At 39.3% G+C, this 23,798-nt stretch overlaps 1 protein-coding gene across 1 annotated transcript in view; it reads left to right on the forward strand.

Annotated features, from left to right (window-relative positions):
• LOC122792442 (exostosin-1a-like) overlaps positions 1 to 23,798 on the forward strand; it is an 866,275-nt gene that overhangs the window by 27,397 nt on the left and 815,080 nt on the right. Inside the window, exon 2 of the mRNA XM_044060230.1 lies at positions 10,126 to 10,198. Coding sequence (XP_043916165.1) covers positions 10,126 to 10,198 — 73 coding nt within the window. The remainder of the gene's footprint in view (positions 1 to 10,125; positions 10,199 to 23,798) is intronic.

Genomic DNA, 23,798 nt, shown 5'->3' on the forward strand with positions numbered 1-23,798 from the left:
TTTCCTCTGGTCATGTTTTATCATGTAATTTTTACATTGTCCTAAGACTTTAATGTATTTGTTACATTTTATCCTTAGAAAGGGCTGTGTATCATTTCTAAATGTGAACTGCATGGTGATTTTTTAAATGAAAATGCTTGATTATGTGTTAGGGCAGTTTTTATTTCTTTCAGCTTAAACACAGGCCTGACACAAAATAACATAATTTAAACTCTACTGTTAAAACCTAACCACAAAAGTTGCAAAAATATTAAAAAGGACAAAAGTTTTGTTAGAACTATAGAAGAAACATTGATCATGAGACAGAACTTTCATAAACGCAGAAAATGCTATTTGACAGAGAAACAACATAATTTCATAATTACTATATGTCATTGAAATGGATGTGAAACAGTAATCTAAACTAAAAAATATAGGAAGAGCAATTAACTGGAATATGGGGTCCTGCTTTGTGTCTGTGAAGTTCCAGAGCCTGCAGTACAAGGTATTTAACGCCATATTCTGTGCACACGCAAACACACACGAGTCATAGGTAAATACTAGGCAGTCAGTCTGCAAACCATTACAACCATAGCCAAAAAAATCCATTCAAAAGTTTCCCGCTTGAGGACAGGGCACAATATACCAGGAAAGAATTTGAGGCTGCCCATCCAGTTATCGAAGTTTACCTTGAAGGTGACAAGGGTGCTACTCCATTTGACATTTAGTGGAAGTTTCTTATAGAGGTGAGGGATATGTTGGCATATGAATCTATGACACCAACATATGTCTTATTTATCTGTAAAAACAAAAAATCCATTGGTGAAACATTTGTAAAACATTTAAGCCAAACAAAAATATTAAGTAAGTTCTGCTTGGCCTATTTGCTTTACCAACCTGTTTTTTGTGTTTTATCTGTCGTTACATTAGGAAAGGCCGCGGTGGTGCAGCAGTTAGCGTTGTCGCCTCACAGCAAGAGGTTCTCCGGTTCGATTCTCAGCTGGAGCACCTTCTGTGTTGAGTCTGCATGTCCTCTCCGCGATCGAATGACATTTAAAGACATGCAGGTAGGTGCGTGCGTGAATGGTGTGCCTTCGTTGAAGGTTGGGCATCGGGCTGCCACCTCAGCACTGTAAAAATCTACTGCCAATCATAAGCAGACCGGCGTTCCACTGTGGCGACCCCTAACCGGGAAAAGCCGAAAGGCATTACTATCTGTCGTTACATTAGGGGCTAGTGGAGTCTTGTTTATTTGTTGATGAAGGTTTGTTTAGTTCTAACATGACGTTTGTGGTCACATTTGTTGTGAAGGAGTAGAAGAAGATCAAAGAAGGTTGGATCTTTCATGGCTCTGAAAACTGGGCACTGATCTCCATGGAGACGTCAATAAGAGACTAAGTGAGTGGGCTACCAGCCTGTCCTGATATCTAAGATTTTTGAGGTCACTGATTTTTTTTTTTTTTTTTTTTTAGTAATGACTCTTTGTGGATAGTCTGGGTGAAGTATATGTTTATAAAATACATTCCCAAAGGGTGCATTGTACTCAGTAATAGGTCTGATGACATACGAGTAAAGGGAAATTAAAGTGACTTTAGACTTAGTGGGGGCACCTTTAGAAGTTAGATGAGCCACGCAACAAGCTTTCTGAACTACTGTGGAGACATGACAGTCAAATGATAAGGAATTAAGAGTGCCTAGATTCCTTATGACAGTGTCTGTCTGAGGTGTGTGTGTCGTCTATATGTTATGTGAAAATGTTTGTTTTCCAAACTGGTGTGTGCTATATTTTTCACATTTAATGTGAACCCATTCTCCTTGCACTAATTGCTGACATGGCGTAACCCATGATGGAGAAAATGAAGGTCAGTGGAAGTTTGAATAACACCAAGTTTACACATTTGCAAATTTAGATAACCATAGCCCAAGAGTATTGGTCTGAAGATCTGAGAAGCAGGTGCCAAACAGGAGAGTTCCCAACAGTGAGACCTGTGGTACACCACTGGTAATTTCTTTGTTTTCAGGAATGGTATCTGTAGCTCTAAACTACACGGGTTCTGACAGATAACCATTTAGCAACCCACTGCACAAAGTAAGAGTTTATATTCAGATTTAGAAGTCTCAATGCCTGCATGGGAAATAGTGTCAAAAGCCATGGCCAGATACTCGTATGCTATATATACTCCATAACCACCATCGACTGTATTGGTTATGTTTGAAAAAAAAATAATGAGGCAGGACTTCCTTTGAACTAAATATACATAAAATGGGCAAGGAAAGAAAGAAACCTGACCAGTAAAATCGTTGGCTATCTGTGCACGGCGTATGGTTCCATTCTCAGGAAAAAGCTACTGCAGGTACATTGGACCTTGCATCCACTTACAGATCCCTACTCCATCATAGAGTTTCATATCCAATAAACTTCCAGCGTCTGTCATTTAGCAGGGAAAACTGTCAAATATCGAATTTCTCAAAAACATGAATAAATAGAAAGCATCAAACACCAGAAATAAACATCCCCACTCAAAATACATAATTAATTCTACATAAAAATACTGATAAAAAGAAAGTAAAATAGGAATCAGGAGTGTGGCACAAATTAAGCAAACTTGACAGTAATAAAGACAATAAAAAACTCAAATTTAATTAAATCACCTGGTTAAGATTCTTAAAACATTAAATGAGATAAAAAGTGATGATCTAAAGAAAGTGAAAACGTAAAGCCACAAAGTGAAAAGGAACAAGTGTAGGAAGAGGCAGGAAGTGAATAAGGTAAAGCAAAAACACTCACCATAGCAACAGAAGGCAGCCACTCTAAGCCAGGAGTCAAATTATGTACACACACTACACCACTCCTATAAATGCAGTAGGAAGTATCTTTCTGGCATTCTTTGTCCCAAAAGATAAATCTGACAATACACTACAAAACATAAAATGCTGTAAGAATACAAAATGTGTACTAAATGGAAATAAAACACTCAAAAATCACCATAGAAACCAAATTAGATAGAGGCAACAAGCATAATCTAAGCTAAGCATCATCATCGTCATCGACCCCCCCCCTTTTACCGATTTTTCTACATGGCGTTGGGGTATTGTGTTAACTGTCGTCTCAATTCAATGCCATACTCCTGCCTTTATCGACACTCATGCCTGACTGTCACCGGTCTTTTCACACAATCCATCCACCTTTTTGCTGGACACCCTTGTTTCCTCTTACCTTCTTCCTGTCTGTTCTAGATCTTCTTCACCAGGTTGACTTCTGCTTTTCTGCGCATGTAAAAAAACAAATAGAAGAACCCCAGCAAGGTCAGACCATGGTAAGCTTTATTAAACAACAAAGTATAACTGAGTGCTCTGGTCTTGAGAATAAGAGGACTGAATTATACAAGATTTATAGGAAGCAGAATCCTGTCCTGTCTGTCCCAATATGTGAATTCAAGTCGCCCATTAGCAACATCAGTTCCAGTTGTCATTGCTTTATCTAGTAGGTCCTGCAACTGTTGTCTGAATGCATGCTCTTCCTCACTATCACAACCCTCCTGCGGAGCATAGGCTGAGATTATGAATACTGCCCTCTCATTACACTGGAGTCTGATTGCCATGAGTCTGTCACTAATTCTGATGATATCCCTCACTGCGTTCTGAGGCCTCTCTCACCACAATTCCCCCTCCCGAGTAGTAGATTTTGGATTCCAAGCCAAGTGGCTTCACTGCAGTGCCCTTCCTTCTTGACTCTTGGATACATAGAATGTCCAGCATCCTCCGTATCATCATCGTCATCCACTTCTAAGCTGTGTCCTGTCATTGAACCTACATTAGGTGTAGCAATTTTCAGTTCATGTTTGGCAGGTTGATTTGTTTTATGTCCAGCTTTCGCTCAACAGAGCTATCCCAGGTAATCCAGGCTGGGCAACCAGACACTGGCCAGTAGCTTATTGACCCAGGGCTGTTAGGCTTTATGGCAGGCGCACACTGGCCAACAGGGGTACATACATCCCTCCCACTGTTAGCATAGGTCCCTAGTCAGAGTAGGCCGGATCCTCAACCTACTTATTGCTAACTACCCATGCCCATTTTGGCAACATTAGTCAACATGATCGAATCATCTAGAGCCACATTTTACACATTAAAGTGGCTAGTCCTGCCACAACATTATAAGCTAAACAAAGTGCAGAAAATAGTAGCAGTAGGGGGGCATTGCTACTTAAATTTCCGTTTTTTAAGTGTTTGGGTGCTGCCATTAAAATGATTACCCTTGTGAATATGTTTAGAATACAGACAGCTTATCAGCAGCTAAATCAACTTAAAAATTGATTGCGGGAAGTATTACTTGCGCATATGTATCTTATGATTCTTGGAGTGAGTGCCTCATAACACTTCTGGTTATGCAGTAATGTTTGCACTATGCACACATACTTGTGCATTATTAAGTAGATATATGTGAGTGTGTGCATTTATATATCATAATAGACCTCGGATTCTTGATATACCATCAGCTTTTACTTAAACTGATGATGAGGTATCAGTAGTACATCTTCTCCCTTGGCTACTCAAACCCCAGTAAAATCAGCCATAATTGCATTTCTTTATTAGTAAATATATAAATAAATAAATTGGAAAATAAATGTAAAAGCTTACAAACTACATGCATGTGCAAAACATGTCCCAGAGCATGCCAGACCCCATGAAACAGCACTTTAAATCCAAATTTATTCATAGTTTTATTTATAAATGTTAAAATCTAAATGTACATGCATACACACAAACTAGCTAGAGGGGAAAAAAAAAGCTGTAAACTGCTAAAATACTACAAATAAGTGAGCTTTTTCAAAATAACAATAAAATTAACTTCAGTAACTGAAGAAGAGAAAAATCACTTGGCATGGGGGAATGTATTAATTTAAAGGATAAACTTTTAAAAAAAGAAACTCTCTTTTTATTTTGAAGTATAGCACTTTAGAGCCTTTAGGACTTAAGGAATGTAACTCGAGGTATGTAATTTAGTGATGGTAATTTAATTAATTGTTTTTTTAATTGTTTAATTGATATTGGTATGGTTATTTACTCTGCTGTGTGTTTGATGTATTTTACTCTTGGAAGGCTCTCTTGCCAAGGCGCCAAGTCTTATTAAATTGTGAACATTTGGGATTCTTTGGCCGTTGGGTTTTGTTTTTCTGTGAATCCCAGTGTGTTTTTTTCTGTCCATTTATAAAAGCCTGCATAATCTCTATAACGTATTCAGTGTAAACCTAGGATATTAATGTAACTCTTTATAGTCAGTAGGGAACACAAAACGGATACATGACTGGGTATTTTGTGCATCATGAAATATCTTGTACTACAGGATTAGGAGGCTTGATCCAAAACTCAGACATTCCATAAATCTACAATGCATAACTCTTTCTAATTTCTCCAAGACTTTTGGGTTTCTAATACCTTGAAGGAAATGGACCCCGTTCCCAAGTCAAAGTAGGATTAAAGTCATGAAGTTAGTTTTGTTTCAAGCTTTGATGCTAGCCAAAAGTGCTCATCCCAGCACCCACAATGTGCCAAGAAATGACACCTTCTGCAATAAATAGAGTTAAATGTATATGTAACCTATCTAAATACAACTCTAAATTCTTTTTTATGAGACCCATTGCTCCGACTACTATTGGAATAGTCTGGGTATCCTCCTTCCACATTGCCCTTGTTTCTGACTGCAAATTCTAGTATTTTCTCTACATAGGACTCTATAATCACTGGGCATAGCAGTTTCAATGCTACTTTTGTCTTTTCTTGGACAATTATATCTGGTTTGCTCGCATCTATTTTTTGAAGTGTTTGTAATAGGTGGTCCCATGTGATATAACATTCATCAGACATTTTCTACAATCCTTTGTGGCTCATGTTGCCCATGATTCTGAGCTACTTCAAGATTATAATGTTTGCACCATTCCCAATGCAACAGTCTTGTAACATTAATACCAACGAAATGCTTCTAGGGAACACCAACTCTAGAAATGTGCACGAACCATATAAATATTCCCCAGAATAGAAAGCCATGATCCGCGTAGTCAAAACTGTTTATTGTAGTAAAATACAAAAACCGTTGAGCGCTTTCATCTAACAAGTATAGATTTCATCAGAACATTTAACAGCTCAATAGCTAAACTTTAACTAGTTAAAAAAACGCCAAAATGTTACCATCTGATCAATTAATGTGCAATTAGAATTTAAAAATATATATACTCATACACCATCTAATTTTAAAATAAATTCAACAAAATGATGAATGATACTCATATATAGTGACATTATAAATGAGAAAAATAAAAAAAATGATAAAATATGTATGAAAAATACACCTTATTACTTGTTTAACTAATAAATATTTACATTTGCATACATGAATTCATATGAATATAAAATTGATGCAACAACCTGTAATCCTATTTAAATATTAATTGTATATAAATATTAAACGTACCTACAGGTCCTAGTGTATAAATGTTTCAAATGCACTATGTATGCATGAAATACATACATTTCTATCATAGAAATATATAAGCACTTCCTCATATAATTATATTATACCTTTATTAAAGGTTTAGTGGGGATGTGTTCATTAATGCCTGGGTGGCTAGTCTTGTAACTTTATTATGCCTTTCAGTATTTAGGCCTTCTGCCATTGGTATATCAAAAACAGCAACAAGATGTGGGATTGTTTCCAAGTCTATTCTACAAAACCTACATTTGTCTGTTTCTCCCACTTGTTCAATGGACTTACTTGACTACGTAGACGTTAGTTTACAATCTCAGGCTGCCAGTATTAACCTTTTGTCTTTTGGTGTAAATTCCTCTCCTTAACCACTCCTGCATTCAGTCCTGATCAACATGAGGTTCTTCCAAGAGTGTTCTGTACTTGCAACTATATTTATGCATTTTCCAAATTTCTTGCCTTTTCATCTGGTCCTTCACCTTATATTCTTTCTTTTGTTTTTTTTTTTTTTGGCACATTCAGTTGTTGCCTGATTTTCATCTACTTCTGGTTTAATTTTCATTCCTGCTTGACACCGATATGCTTCTGCCTAACTGTGTGTGTGTGTGTGTGTGTGTGTGTGTGTGTGTGTGTGTGTGTGTGTGTGTGTGTGTGTGCACGTATATCTATCTATATATATATATATATATATATATATATATATATATATATATATATGTATGTGTTGCTATATAACAAATATTCGTATGTATGTTTGTGCAAATATATGTGTGTGTGCGTGTGTATGTGTGCCCATATGTGTGAACAACACAGCACCACTTGTCATGAAACAGCAATTTATTGAACCCTTTGAAATGACAACAAACCACACTTCCCTCCTAAGCAAGATATTCTTCAGTGCACAGTGTCTAAGAGGAAATTTACCCTATTTAAGTCCATCACAGAGAGAAAACAGCAGGAGTCATTTAAAGGACTCGTGTCTTCATTACAAAAATATCAAAATTCATAATCGTGCATAAAATGCATTCATAATGAATTAGATTACTATATTTCCTATATAAAAATAAAGAAACATTTACAAAAATAAATACAAAATAACATTCAAAATATTTCATTCAGCCCTTGGACGTGCAGCACCCAAACTGACAATCCATCTCCTTTCTTTAAGATTTAGAATATGTTGTTTCTCCCACTTATGTGGTATAGATGACTGTACCCTTTTAATGCTTATAAAATGAAAAATAGCAGTGGAATGTTCAAGTTAGATGCAGAGATATACAGAGCTGCACGTTTTGAATGAAATCCACTTGGTCCTCAGAGTGAACTTCCACATTTGTGAAGTCAACGTGTGATTAGGGCAGTACACTATTATTTTCTTTGTGACAAAATAAAATGTCCGTCGTTTAATAGAAAACATGTTTATGTTATGATTTTCAGAAGACTTATCAGTCAGCCTCCAGACTTTTTCCTTCATAGAATCTGTAAGGTATATGTATTTAATTTGATAGAGCTCCAGATTTGCAAATTGCAGAAATATTTCTGCATAAACACACAGTCTTTTTCTTCTTGAATTCTCTGTCATCTATTTCTCTGTTGGTCTCCAATAACTGTATACAGTAACATTTCATATGTAACAGAGGATCTACACAAACCTTGTCCATGTACTTTAAATTTGCTCTAAGGTACGGTTTTGAAACCAGTTACAATGTAATTACATGTATGTTTTTCTTCTTCACATATCTTCCACAAGTATAAACATTTTAGCAAATGAAACTGCCTAAAGTGTTCTTGTAGTATAATGTCGTACACTGTGCCCTTCTTTCATTATCTTAATGTAAGGGCCATGTAGGTGTGTACAGTCTAGTATGTTGCAAAGCTTACAGCCTCCAAGGAATGCTTATGCATATCTGAGGTCTTTCCATTGTGTTTTTGTGGCTTTATAGAGGGCCTAATTTTAAATGAGTAATGTTCTTCATGTGCCATTTTACTTCAATTTGTAGTTGAGATATTAAAGAAGTCCACTAATGGTCACCTTTTAGCATTTTGTCTATACCGGCTACCTGTTGGCTACAAGCAGAATAAGTATCAGACTATATTAGGAAAGTGTTCACACCACTTTTATTATCATACACTTGATGGCATTATTATATTTAGATTTTTCTTAGCTTGCAAGGCATTGAAGTGTGAGCTTTCTCACATCTTTCAGCTTTGATCAGAAAATGTTATGACCTTATGCTTTAACAGCAAATGTGGTGAATGTTTCTGCATTTTCATTGTATTGTTATTTCCTTGTCTTTATTTAAGTAAAAGGAACTTGTTCTCAAAACTCTGCTTAGACCTTCGCTATCCATCCTTAAGGCTAGGTACATATTTTGAACTGTGTGTGTTCAGAGGGCTGTGTCCTTGTGGTGAACCGTCAGTAACTAGCCTGAAATAACTAATAGGAAGTCTGAGTTTATGATTAAGTAACTGTAAAAGAAACCCAAATGATGGATTTGACTTATTATTGGCTTGAGAATCATTTGTGTGTGTGCCTATTGGAACATGTTATTGAATTGCTTACAGCATTTTTTTCTTATGGTATGATTTGCATTAAGTATGTATAGACACACTGCTATGTAGCATTTCTTTGGTTGTGCAGTCAAGGTCTAATTTTACATGTAATCATCACATTCTGGCTTGGTCCCACTACTTGGTTTGGTCAAGTACGGTGGTGTATTTTGAAAAGTGGGAAGAAGAGATTAAATTAGTGTTTAGGGATTTGTAAAACTTTACTATCTTTCTTTACTGTTTGACCTTCCATTTACTGTGTGTGTGTGTGTGTGTGTGTGTGTGTGTGTGTGTGTGTGTGTGTGTGTGTGCATATGCACATCTGCGTTTGTATATAGCCCATGGCCTTAATGCTAGCTTAGCTTGAGTTTGTAATAGTACAATGTGTAGGAATAAAAGAAGAATCTGCAGCTGCTCCTGATGCATGAGGTGAATTTTAGTGTTCTTCTGAAAGTGTCCACTGTTAGCATGGAACATTACCAGAGTTGCCTGTATGGCATTCATCATTAGTCTTGGCCTCCATTATAATGTCCCACATCTGATTCTGCTGAAATGCTGTCTGATAAGATGTCAGTGAGTCTGCCTGGGTCTTGTCCTCCAAAACAAAATCAAGCTTGGGTCTTTGTTACAAAGCCAGTCTGTCTTACCTTTTGTTAAGAACCCGATTTGTTGTAATACATAATTTGAAAAGCATATATATTTCAGATCTTTTTTTCCTGGGCCCAACCTGAAAAAGATTCATCTGCATTCTTACCTCAGTTAACAAAAAATAAATAAATAAATAAAGATATAAAATAAAAAAGTAACTGAAATGTGTGTATGTGTTTCTCTGAACTTGTATGTATGTGCATCTCTTATGTTTGTCTTTGTATGTGCATGGCTTTGTTTTAGATATAATTTGGGCATGTATATGTTCTCAGGTCTGTGTTTCATTTCCATGTACTCCCTAGGATAATTTATGTCCAGCAGCATACTTCCCAAGCAGGAGCCAGCTGCACATAGATATGTGACCTTTTCCCAAGTACATATTGATGTACTTGTTTTAAGTGCATTTCTGCTCATACGCTTGTGAAACAGTTACATTCTATATTAATTTGATTTGTCACATTTTTCAGTTGCAGACTTGTGTGAATCCAAATATGCCACTTATCCACTCATTGTTCCTATGTTATCCCTTCCAGCAGGCAGGTATAGTATGTGAACTCTGGTTTCTTACTAGAGACAAGCTATATAAACACATAGATTGTAGAAGCCTCTGTTCACCAAATGATTTTTAAGTGAATTAAGCTATGAAGTGCAGAGTTTACAGCCAGAACATGTCTGACATCCATTCTCAGATAGACTGTATTTCAGAAGTATGGGATACATAGCTAATCGAATGTAAGCAACACATAGTTCTTTCGTTAGGAGCTCCACATTTCAGTTTGCGTACAAAATATGATAATTAAAGGAATTTCAGTGGGTTAGTTTTGTCAACAGTAAGTTAAAAAAAAAACGCTGTGGCAGTCACAAAATCAGCAAATATCTCATCTTTATTGTGTTGATTCTAAAGACATGGGGCAGTTAATTATTGTATATACATAACAGCCTTCTCTACCAAATCCATTGAGTCTGTTCCGTTCCATCTGGTGCTTCTCTTTAGTCAGATGAAGCAATCTGTAGATTACATATACAAACATGTCTTGCTTGCTTTCCACATAGCCTTGGCATAGTTTGTTCCAGAAATAGTCTGGGACAGTTGCCATAAGCAACACAATTTCACCATCTTATTCCTGACAGCATTACAGTCTCCTGTGGATAAAGGAGTTACTCAATGGCTGTAGTTAAATGAAAATAAAGCCAGGCACCGAAGTATTACAGCATGTTAGAAGTGTTGTGCCCATATCGGGGAAAAATGTTTTGGTTTTCTTTTCAACATGCTGTGTCCTACTGTACAAATCTGTTAATGCAGGCAAAAAGCAAACATATTTGTTTTCACATTATTACTTACTTTAGCCATTTAAATAGTACCTTGCACTATAGTACAAACCAGTGCTGTCTGTATGTTTTCTTTTTCTGACTTACTACAGATCTCATGAGGATGGTTGCATTGCATGTTTGCATAATAGCTTCACAGTTGTACTACTTATCTTTTGAGGATGTTTAGCAGCACATCAGGTAGTGAGCAAAACTGGAAAACAGACATATTCATGAAGTTAAAAATAAATTAATACAATATTTTAATAGAATATTCCACGCAATGAGTGCATTGCACTTGATATAATTGTTAATTTTATGTCTTTTATAGATATTCCAAGGCCATTGAGACTTATGACCATTCTCACCTAACCAGTACCATCCCTCAGGCAGCACTTCCTTTCTTCAGGAGGGGTCAATACCAGTGAATCCTGGATTTGTAGGCACCCATGCAGTCATACAGGTTATATTTAAAGGAAGATAGTGAGTCTCACTGCTTAACATGCAGGGGAAGTTTGTTCCAGAGGTTTGGGAGTGTCTGGTTATAAACCTTGTCCATCTATAGTATTTTATTTGTATGTTGGTGAAGATTTACGTTCCTGGTTCTAGTATTCATCCCTGATATTGGTTATATGGAGAAACAAGAAGTCCAGTATATTTGGGTCTGTAATGGCATCATAGTAACGAAGTTTAATATCTCTCCTCAAAAGTCTAAAAGAAAGTAAATAAAGATATACAGTTTCTAGCCTCTCTTGACTGTTCAGGGACTTTAGGCCTGTGATCTTTCTGGCTAGGAGCCTTTTGGGTCTTTCTGTTTGTTTGATATGTTTAGTGCGATGCATCATAATTTGGCCTGATCAGTGCTGAATTTAAGGCTTATGTCTTTAGACCCTGATGATATTCCTTTGGCAGTTAGCTGGGCTAAATAAAAGGATTTTGCGGCAATTGTTAAAGGATGGTCGAGAGAGAAAGCTATATACCCAAGGATCTAGATCCCTAATCAATACTTCTAAACTTGCTAATAGCTTATTCCCAAAAGGGGACACATTTTGTCTCTAAATAAGTAATTAAACTCAAAAAATAGTTAAATATGTAGCACAGAACCATAAGGCTTTGTAAGGGCAGTATTTTCTGATGGTGACAGTCTGCATTCCTAGGCATATGTTACACCACTTTGCCTACCCCCTATGATGATGATACCCCCAGATCTTAATCAGTGGCAAGTGCAACATTCCAATTCCAGGCTCACACCTACTAGTACATGACCTTGGATTTTCACTGTATGCCATACTAGGGCAATGCTGCTGCTGGTGTTGATTGTCCTTAGAATGCTGTTTGCTTTTCCTTACAGGCATAAAGTTGGACATAATGAACTTTTGAACACCAACAACCTGAGTCAGCAGTTTGATAAGTAGTGACTGAGATGCATTGTAGCCATGGAATTCACCTATCTGTTATAGCCCAAGGATATACGGCATGCGATGCCAATGCTATGGGTATGATATTTGCAGTGTTCCTCTTTACTTGTCCTGAATAATTCATCCTTTTAGTCTCTAGTGAGCCATCTCAGATTATTCGTGTCCATTTGAAGAGAAGGAGGTATTGTCATGGGAACTAAATTCATATGATCACTGTTCAATCTTCCTTTGACAAGTCTGTTATATGGAGCCTGGTAATGTATGGTGTGTGTGTGTGTGTGTGTGTGTGTGTATATATATATATATATATATATATATATATATATATATATATATATATATATATATATGGGTGTCATTCAGGTAGTATATCAAGTGGTCTTAAAAACAATGATCTAATATTCTTCAGTAAGTTTTACCAGTCATAAGTCTGATAATAAGAAAAGTTTGTGATTTGTTTTTATCACTGGTATGAATTAAGTTTTGTAAGTGATATTGCAGTTTGTTTTAGCACAGTGTGCTAGACTGTGCCACCTGTTGGGTCTGTTGGTGCACTTCCATTTTTCCCCCTTTATTCACTGTAGTGCAATCATAGAGTTGCTATATAAGTTATATATATGTATACACATGCCCAAGACCATATGACTGAAGTTTTAAAACCTTGAAAAAAATAAAGTAACACTACAATACAATAAAACATCCTACTTTTATATTTTTGCAGATGAGCAAGCTGCCTTGCACCCCCCACACCCCTTGATACTTAAATATACCATATCCGAGATCGCACTACAGTGAGGGAAACAGCAAATCCTGAGTTTCACGCTGTATAGCAATCTCAGTACAAAGTGTTCTAGGTTTCAAAACTTCGGACATCTGGTCTTCGAAGTTTTGACAGTTGATCAACTGATGGGGATCCATATATAAAATATATATATTTATATATGTACACACACGTGCACACACACACACATATATATATTTATATATGCACACATATATGTATATATGTCTACTTTAAATAACTGAATATCAGGACACCGACATTCATTTTTGTGAGACTGAAATAAATAAGTAAAACACAACAGTTTTATAGAGAGCCTATTCTCTCTCTTTCTCTCATACGCACTCTCTCCTGCTTTCACACACACAGGGCAAGGCTCATTATTCACCCCTCACCAACCAAGCGACTAAGCAGCTCACCCTACTATTCAGGCATGACCAAAGGGCAATTTCAGGTATACTCTCCAGTCCAGCTGGTGAACCTGGGTATCCTGAGGCAATGTTACAACTGCCTGATGTACACAGACAGCCCTCTCCTCCTACCACAAAATATTAACATATGCGAGAGATGCAATTATATAGCTAAATTGGGGGCTAAGGTCTCTCCACCCAAGACTGGAACAGGCAGTCATGAGGAGAATGTTAACATTTGCACCACACCTCCAGCCTCACATAGACATACAAAACCAGCACTGGCAAAAGATACACATAAATGCACGAAATCATAATTGGAGGCTCTAAATAAAAACCTGCAAAAGCATCATAGACCTCCAAAGCAGACACACAAAAAACCTGCACCTCCCATCACAAACCAGAGAACACATAAAACACAAAATTAGTGTGCCGCACAATCATAGGTTCATAGGTTCATACTAGGCTATCTGCCCTAGGGCATTTATAAGCCTAGCCAGAGTGTGTTTGGCTTTCGCCACCCATTTTAAATTAATTTTGCTATGCCCTTTTTTGTGGTTAGTATACTGTGCCTCTGTCTAACAGTGACACAAAAGTGATACCCGGGGTAAACCTACGATCTTCCATCCACTCATCAAGATTCCTCTTGAAGAGAGTCAATGAGGGACTCTGCCTAACCTGGACTGGGATGTTATTCCAGAGTGAAGGGAGCCTCTGGGTTATGAATCTGCCCCTCCAACATGTTCTATTTATTTCAGTGCTGAGGTTCAAGTCTCTCGAGCGCATAGCTCGATGGGATTTGGATTTTCTGAGGTGCAGCATGTCCATTAATTCCAGGTTGGACATGGCTTTATACATCAGGCACAGATCACCTCTAAGCAGGCAGTATGCCACTGAGTAGAACTGGAGTTTCTTTAACCGGGCAGCATATGGCATCTGTTTGAGCCCTTTGATCCTCTTGGTGAGGTACTTTTGGGGTCTTTCCAGTTGCTGCAGGTATCTGGTAAGGTACATTCCAAAAGGGGCATTGTACTCAATTATGGGCCTGATGAGGGATGAGTAAAGAGGCACGATGACCTCCCCTGATCTAGATGTGAATCCCTTCATGATTAAGTGGGCTATATAAAATGTTTTTCTAACCACTTTGGCCACGTGGTTGTCAAATGAGAGATTGCTATCAACTTGGGTCCCCAGGTCCCTAATTACTTCTTCTGTACTTAATGGATTACCACCTATGTGGTAATTTGTGGGGCACTTTGTTTTTGCCAAAGGGATGACTATACACTTTTGGCGTTTAGCTTGAGGCCATGGCTCTGGCACCAGTTGTCTGTTTCTATGAGGCCCTTTTGAAGGATGCTTGTGTCGGCTGGAGAGTCGATTATGGCACCCAGTTTGCAGTCATCTGCAAACTTGGTCAGCCACAGTCCTTCCATGTTGGCCTGTACCTCCGAGAAATATATACCGAACAAGAGAGGTCCCAGGACTGAGCCTTGTGGGACACCACTTGTAACTGGTTTGGAGTCTGACATGGCTCAAGCAATTCTAACCATGTGGGTTCTGTCCTTGAGCCAGTTTGCAACCCATCTAGTGACATAGGGGTTTATATTTAAGCTGGTGAGCTTATCTATAATGCCCGAGTGGGGTATTGTATCAAAGGCTTTTGTGAGGTCCAGGTAGGCTGTGTGGACCACGTTCCCCTCGTCTGTGGCCTTGGTGACTGTTTCAAAGAAATCGACCAGGTTTAACAGGCAGGATCTACCCTTAACAAAGCCGAACTGGGTAGGAACCAGTGTCTGTACGTCCCCAATATCTTTATTTATGAGGTCCATGATGATCCTTTCCATAGCTTTGCAGACCAAGCTAGTCAGGCGATAGTTTCCAGGATCCGTTGAGGCACCACCTTTGTGGAGAGAGACTACTGTTGCTGTACGCCATTCTTTGGGTACATATCCTGTAGTAAGCCTGAGATTGAACAGTAATTTTATGTTTGGGTTTAGCTCTTCTTGGAGTTCATGTAGGACGCAGCCCGGGACACCATCTGGTCCCATTGATGCTGTGTTTTTTGCTTTGGAGAGGGCGGCTCTTACCTGAGCATCTGAGATGTCAGGGGGGCAGCACTCTGCTGGGATAGATATTTGTCCTTTTGGTGGGGAGGGGGGGAGAAGTTTGCACTGAACCTGTCAGCTAGGATGTTGGCAATATCTGTGGGTTCGGTGTATTTTTTGTCATTTTGGACTAATTCTGAGCATATCTGGGAATTCCCACCCAGGTTCCTAACATAACTAAAGAAAGCCTTGTGATTATCCTTAGTGTCCTGTGCAATTTTTCTCTCGAAGCTGGCCTTAGACGATTTTATGAGTGCCCATAGTTTTTTGCTAATACTGATCAGAGATGCCTTCCCTTTTTGGGATTTTGCTCTATCATGTAGTAGCTTCCTCCTTCTGTTGTATAGTTTGTTTATGGCTGGGGTCCACCTGACAGGACATCTGCCTTTGGAGGATTGGGTCTTGGTTTTATTTGGGATTGCATGATCCATGCATTCCTGAAGGTGTTCATAGAATGCGTTTATAAAGGATTCTGCGGTCTGGGCCATATTTTCCACAGGCCCGGGGGCTTTGAAGGATTCCACCTCGGTTTTGAGGAGTGTGAAATTTGCTTTAGAGAAGTTTTTCACTGTGGTTTTCTGGGCAAGGGGTGGGATCGGGATGTGCATATCCAGTGAGATTAGTTTATGGTCTGATCTTACCAGTGAGGGATACACTTGTGGTCTGGAGCATAGAGTCCCCATGTTGGTGATGATCAGGTCCAGTATGTTTTCCCCTCTTGTGGGAGTGGTAACAAGTTGTTCCATAGCATTTGAGTTTATAAATTCTAGGAACCTTTGGGCTAGGGTGTTGGAGCTAGAGTAATGCTCCCAGTGTATGTTTGGGTAGTTGAAGTCGCCCAATATAATGGTGTTTGGAGAGACCTTCATATTTTCCAGTGTTCTCAGGAAGGCCGAGTGGGGTTCCTGGGTTTGGGTGGGTGGTCTGTAGCAGGCTGTAAACTGAAAGGCAGTTTTACCCACTGTTAGTTGCACATGGATAGTCTCTGATGCTTCGTGCTGTGCCACCAACCTTGAGGTGTGGGTATCTTTGATGAATATTGATACTCCCCCGCCTTTTGTGGTTCGGTCCAAGTTTTGGGGCCGGAAAGCATGGTATGAGGTATAACCTGGTAGTGCTGGGGTGCTCTCGGGAGCCTTGAACCAGATTTCTGTTACTGCACAGATATCGATGTTTTCCATGCTAAGGAGAGTTTTGAGTGCGTGCATCTTGAGGTTTAGACTTCTGGCGTTGAGTAGCATTACTCTTAGTTTCTTATCCCTTGTGATACCTATGGAGATGGGTTTGTCTTTTGAACCTTGCCTAAAAAAAGGCACTATGGGGGTAACAAGAGCCTTTGCCAATATCGGAATCACAGCCATTAAGGCAAATCACAGCCCTTAAGGCGAAATAACATACCTAACACACTAGTAATAGGTGACTCTATAGTCAGTCACACTGACGTCCCACTCACTATGCTGGACAATGAGAAGGTTACTGTTAGCTGCCTGTCGGGAGCCAGAATCCGCCATGTAACACAACCACTCAGGTCACTCCAGAGCAAGTACAAATATGACTCTGTCATTGTTCATGTTGGTGTGAATGACCTGAGACGTACCTCCCTGGACTACATGAAAAGACACATGGAAGACCTCTCTGATCATGCAGCCCAGGCTGGTATGACCCTGACCCTGAGTAGCATCCTGCCCTCACCAAGTATGATAATGCAGTATAAAGAAAAAATGATCAATTTCAACAATTGGCTAAGCTTCTGGTGTCATTCAAAGGGGATCCAGTGTCTGTCAGCCTTTGACGATATGCTCGACAGGCCTCGTTAATTCACAAGAGACTGCTTGTACCTGTCACCCCTACGCTTTTGAATACTGGCCAAGGCTCTTGCTGCCCCATAGTGCCTTTTTTAGGCAAGGCTCAAAAGTCAAACCCACCTCCGTAAACAGCACAAATAAAAAAAATGAGGGTTGTGCTACTCAACGCCAGGAGTTTAAATCTCAAAATGCATGTGCTCGATGCACTCCTCAGTATGGAGAACGTCGTCATCTGTGCAGTAACTGAAACCTGGTTCAAGGCTCCACAGAGCACCCCAGCACTACCGGGCTACAACTCATACCATACATTTTGGCCACAGAACATGGACCGAAACACAAAAGGAGGGGGTGTATCTATATTCATAAAGGATACCTACTCCTCCAGGTTAGTGGCGCAGCATGATACCTCCGAGATCATCCATGTTATACTAACATCAGGAAAATCTGCAATGCAAATTGTGGCCTGCTACGGATCACACTCCGTGACCTAGGACCACCACTCCGCCTTTCGGGAGACGCTGGAAAACATGAAGTTCCTACCGAACTCCCTGATATTGGGCAATTTCAATTACCCTACCGTTAACTGGGAAAACTACTTGAGTACAAACTCCCAGGTGCAGCGCTTTCTGGAATTTATCAACTCAAATGCCCTGGATCAGCTGGTAAACTCCCCTACCAGAGGTGAAAACATATTGGACCGGGTCATCACCAACATGGGCAACAGGTGTTCCACACCAGAGGTCAACCCGTCACTGGTTAGATCAGACCATAAACTAATCACTCTGGATGTCCACACCACACCACCACCTCCAACCAAGGAAACCACACTGAAAAACTTTTCTATAGCAAACTTTACCTTACTTAAGACAGAGGTGGTAAGTTTCACAGCCCCCACGCTAAAGGATTACGGGGTTAAAGATGCAGGAACCTTTACAAATGCACTCTATGAGCACCTACAAGGATGCATGGATCATGCCATCCCTAGCAAAACCAAGACTCACTCCCCTAAGAGAAGGAAACCAGTCTGATGAACCCCTGCCGTAAACAGGCTATACAATAGAAGGAGGAAACTAGTTCAGAAAAAAAGCAAATCCCAAGAAGGAAAGACATCCCTGATAAGTATCACTAAGAAACTAAGGTCCCTCATAAAATCCTCTAAGGCTAACTTCGAAAGAAAAATAGCCAAGGATTTGAAAGATAACCACAAAGCCTTCTTTAGTTATGTCAAGAATCTAAGTGGCAACTCACAGATATGCTCCAAACTAGTGCAAAATAGCACAAAATATACTGAACCCACTGATATTGCCAACATCCTGGCAGATAGATTCAGTGCAAACTTCACCCCCCCCCCCACCCCCAAAAGGGCCCACAATAATACTGGAAAAGTGTAGTGTCCCAGAAATCATAGATGCACAGGTGAAAACAACCCTTTCAAAAGCCAAAAGCACAGCGTCAATAGGCCAGATGGTGTCTAAGGCTGCATCTTACACGAACTACAGAACAAACTAACCACCCACCTAAACACACTGTTCAACCTCAGCCTCTCCACAGGCTACGTGCCCATAGAATGGCACACAGCAACAGTTATTCTGCTCCACAAAGGAGGGGCCACAACTAACCCTGGTAACTATCGCCCCATAAGCCTGTCTAGCCTGGTCTGCAAGGCTATGGAGTGCATCATCATGGAACTCATTAACAAAGACATTGAGAACCTCCAAACACTTGACCCGACCCAGTTTGGCTATGTTAAGGGCAGATCATGCCTACTAAACCTGGTTGACTTCTTCGAGACAGTCACCAAGGCCATATTTTGAGGGGAAGGTAGTTCACACAGCCTACCTTGACATCGCCAAGGCTTTTGACACCATTCCCCACTTAGGAATTATAGAAAAACTCACCAGCCTGAAAATAAACCCCTACGCCACGAGATGGGTTTCCAACTGGCTTACAGACAGAACTCACACTGTAAGAATAGTGGGCTCCAGGTCCAACTCTAAACCAATCACAAGTGGTGTCCCACAAGGCTTGGTCCTGGGACCCTACTGTACGGCATATACTTCTCAGAAGTACATGCAAACACAGGAGGACTATGGCTAACCAAGTTCGCCGATGACTGCAAACTGGGAGCCATAATTGACTCTCTTGGTGACACAGACATTCTCCAAAAGGGCCTTACTGAGACGGACACCTGGTGTCAAAGTCATGCTCTCAAGCTAAATGCCAAAAAATGCATAGTCATCCCGTTTGGGAAAAACAAAACACCCATGAATTACCACATAGGTGGCAGCCCCCTTAATACAGAAGAGGTAATAAGAGATATGGGGACCCAGGTAGATGGTAATCTCTCCTTTGACAATCATATTGCCAAAGTAGTTAGGAAATCCTTCTATGTAGCCCATCTAATTGCTAAAGGGCTCACATCTAGAAATAAAGGTTATAGTGCCCCTCTACTCGTCACTGATCAGACCTATCATAGAGTACAATGCCCCGTTTGGGATGTACCTCACAAGACACTTCCAACAGCTGGAAAGACCACAAAAGTACCTCACCAAGAGGATTACTGGCCTCAAACATTTGTCCTATGCAGCCCGACTGGAAAAACTCCAGCTGTACTCAGTGGCATATCGCTTACTCAGAGATGATCTCTGCCTGACTTACAAAGCCATGTCCAAATCAGAATTGCTGGACATGCTCCACCTAAAGAAATCCAAGTCACTGTGAGTTACTTGCTCTAGTGAGCTAAATCTTGCCCTCGCCACAACAGTAAATCGAACATGCTGGAGGGATAGATTCCTGTCACAGAGACTCCCCATGCTTTGGAACAAAATTCCTAACTACATTATGCAGAGCCCTTCACTAACACTCTTCAAGAGAAATCTTGACGAGTGGATGGGTAATAGAAAATACACCCCTGGGATCACTTCATTGGCTCTTCTTGACAGAGACTCAGTTAATCAATCAATCGGGTGGCGAAAGCTGACACACTCTGGCTAGGCTTATAAATGCCCTCGGGCAGATAGCCTAGTACCTATGAACCTATACATATACACACACACTCTCCTCTGGTTTCATAATCGCATTCACTCACAAGCATAACTCTCAACCTTTTAGCACAAAAAATCTGGACAAAGTCCCCAAAATAGGTACAAATTTTAAGTATTGCTCTTATAAACTTAGAAAATTGCTAGAATAAAAGGTCTTGTGTTACATTGCACTTTCTGAAAGATATAAAGCCTGAAACTCAAATGCCTGTCATTATTTAGTGAATTTGCTCCTCACTGATTTGCCACAAAACCACAAATTTTATGAAGAATAGACAAAAAATATTAGGCAAAAATCTGGATAGTTGGCGAAAATTTGGACAGCTGAGAGCTATGCACCACAAGACTGCTCTGTCTCAATCTCAGACATACTCCTACACATACATATACACCTACTTTTTTCTGTTTTTTTTTTTTTACACTCACTAAACATAAAAGTGCTGTTTAGTGAGTGTAAAGTAATAGCGGCCGTTAGTTTTTTTTGCAGTCCGAGCTTCACGACAGCTTGATATGCTGCCGTGAAGCGGCGGACTTGTTTTTCAGCAGGCATTACTTGTATGTTAATACCCTGCTGGAGGACGTTCATTCTCCAATCAGGGTGCTGATGTACAGTTTGCCCATTCTCTAAAGCCATAATAGAGAATTGTAAAAAAGGGAAGAATTTAAGTATGACAGGGAAAGATTACAAAAAAGCATTAGACAGCATCCCACATTCATGTCTAAAGGAGTGCGTACAGATGTTAAGATGCATCCCACATTGATCATTTACATTACAGTTACCATAAAACAGGAACAAACCACTTTGCAGTTAAGTCTTGACACTGGGCAAATTATTATCCCAGGGATAAAAATTAAAATGGGAATATTCTAAGGTGGCTCTCACTGCTATTATTTTGTATTGCCCTTAACAAATTAAGCTGTTTACTTAACAGGTCATGGTTATAAGCTGGCTCCCAGAAAGCAGCCATCCTTAAAACTGAATAGTCATCAGATGAAAAGTTGAAAGCACAACTGCAGGTAGTTAAGACTTTCTCAGATGATATAAGAATGTAATTTGGTAATGATAAAAGTGCAAAAGCAAAGTTTAAATCAGGAAAGCTACAATCCCAGTAAAATATCAGTCTGCAACAGGAATGTGATATAAAGAATTTGTGAACTGATGAAGGATTAGCAATAATACATTAACAAATGTGAATAAAACTACATAAGGAATACTTTGGAAGACTAAAACTAAACAGTCTTGACATCTAGGAACGAAGTCCAAACTACACACCAATTTATTCTTCCTTTTCTGACTTAGTGTTGGCGTGATTGATTGGCCCCAAAAGGTATTGGATCAGTTGGAAATGAAAACAAAGATTCTCCGTGTTTATCAAATATACATACTCATGGTATACACTAAATTTTATGTATTCCTCTCTCTGAAGGAGGTATGGGCCTCCTCGAAAGTGATTACAGATCTGCAATTGTGTGACTGCATACATATCTGCTGACCTCATCAGATCCAAACAAAGTGAAAGTTTTAAAACATGAGGGAATGAAGTCTAAGGTGACCTCTCTGCTCTGTGTAGCAGAAGCGTTCCAGTGTCAAGTGGGAATGGAAATCAAACCAGGAGGAGACAAAAATCAGACAGCAGCTGAATTTGCCAAAAAACAAAAGAAAGAATATAAGGAGAAGGAAAGAAATGTAGAAAAGTTATAAATATAGTGGGAAGTATATGTCCTAGGACAGTCTCCTGTTGATTAGGATTTGATGCAGGAATGGTTATGGAGAGGTGATCTGAAGCCAAACGATGAAAGAATAGTAATGGCAACCTAGGATAGTCGACTGTATATACGATAGTTTACAAAGTCCATTGAATGTGTGGGAGAAACCGTCAAATTTAGGTTCTGTAAAAAAGAATTTGGAAACGTTCAATGATTTGTTGTTGGGTGTGATGCACTCCTGGCAGAGGGCCTGTACACTGGAAGACGCAATACTGTGGCATGACTGTTGCATTATGGATTGTGCAAAAGCTACAATACAGAAGCAGCTGAGAAACACTGGAAACATGAACCACAAAGTATTATAAAGAATGATGAAGTGTATATCATATGGGATCACCCATTACCAACAGTTAAAAAAACAGGTATAGTAGCCCATGAAAAAAAGACAAAAGTAGCATTGATCATTGAAATACCTACACCTACTGATTACAGAGACTTAGTACAGAGAGAGAAACAGTCATAAAATATCAAAATTTGCAGATGAAAACAAGAGCAATGTGGAATAAAGTTTCCCAGACAATTCCAATAGTAGCAGGAGCAGTGCGCTAATAAAAAGAGTCTACAATCATACTTGGATATGCTACCAGTACATGTAACTCCATATGAATAGCAGCAGAAGGCTTTTCTGGGCATATTGCGGTTGTTGCAAAGAGTACTTTTGGATAACATCAGAGACTGAAAGAATACTAATTTCATGAACTTTAATTATACCCTGACTTAGAAATGGGGTGCTTTCCCTCATGGTATTATAAACCTGAAATACTTGGAAAAATTAAACTGAGAGGTATATAGAGAAGTATCCAGAGTAATAGCTGAGTTGGCATCTCCTGAGACATTTCTAGAGGTAGCAGTAGATGAGCCAAGATGTATTTGTCTAATTCTGTAACATCCTGATAAGCTAACTTCAGGGAACTAAGCTGTAGCATTTTCAGTTAAGAAAACTGTTCAGCAAGCCAGCAAGAGCAAATGCTGCATCAAAGATTGAAAGGTTACTGAATTACATTCTATACCACTGCTGCACTGAGTTTTTTGACTTTGTACAAGAAACAGTGAAATTATACATAATTCTGAAATGTGAAAAACATGAGTACATATTGTGTTCATTGATGCATTAGACTGATGTGTAGTAATCAAAACTGAGTGATATTTTATCAAATGCTTGTATTTTTATAGAGATGCTACTTTAAGAAGTTGGCACCTTTAGCCTGTGTCAGAGTTCAGACTGTACATCATGTGCTCTGGGTATTGTGCAAATGTATTTTATACTGTGAAATAATACATAATACCAGGCATAAGCTGGTCATATGCAGCTGGTCTCCATCCCATTATTCATGCCATCCTGAATATCAAGATGTTGCAACGTAGAAGTGAGTTTTCCAGTGATGCCTAGAAACTTTGTGGCATCTACAAGTGACAACCTTTGACACACCTTCTCTCTGACAGATGCTTCCTGTAGGCATAGTAAGCCATACACGAAAGAGGAAGTGTATATTATTGTAGCAGTG

This window comes from Protopterus annectens, chromosome 1.part2, assembly GCF_019279795.1.
Source record: "Protopterus annectens isolate FY-2018-M chromosome 1.part2, PAN1.0, whole genome shotgun sequence".
NCBI classification, from domain to species: Eukaryota; Metazoa; Chordata; order Ceratodontiformes; family Protopteridae; genus Protopterus; species Protopterus annectens.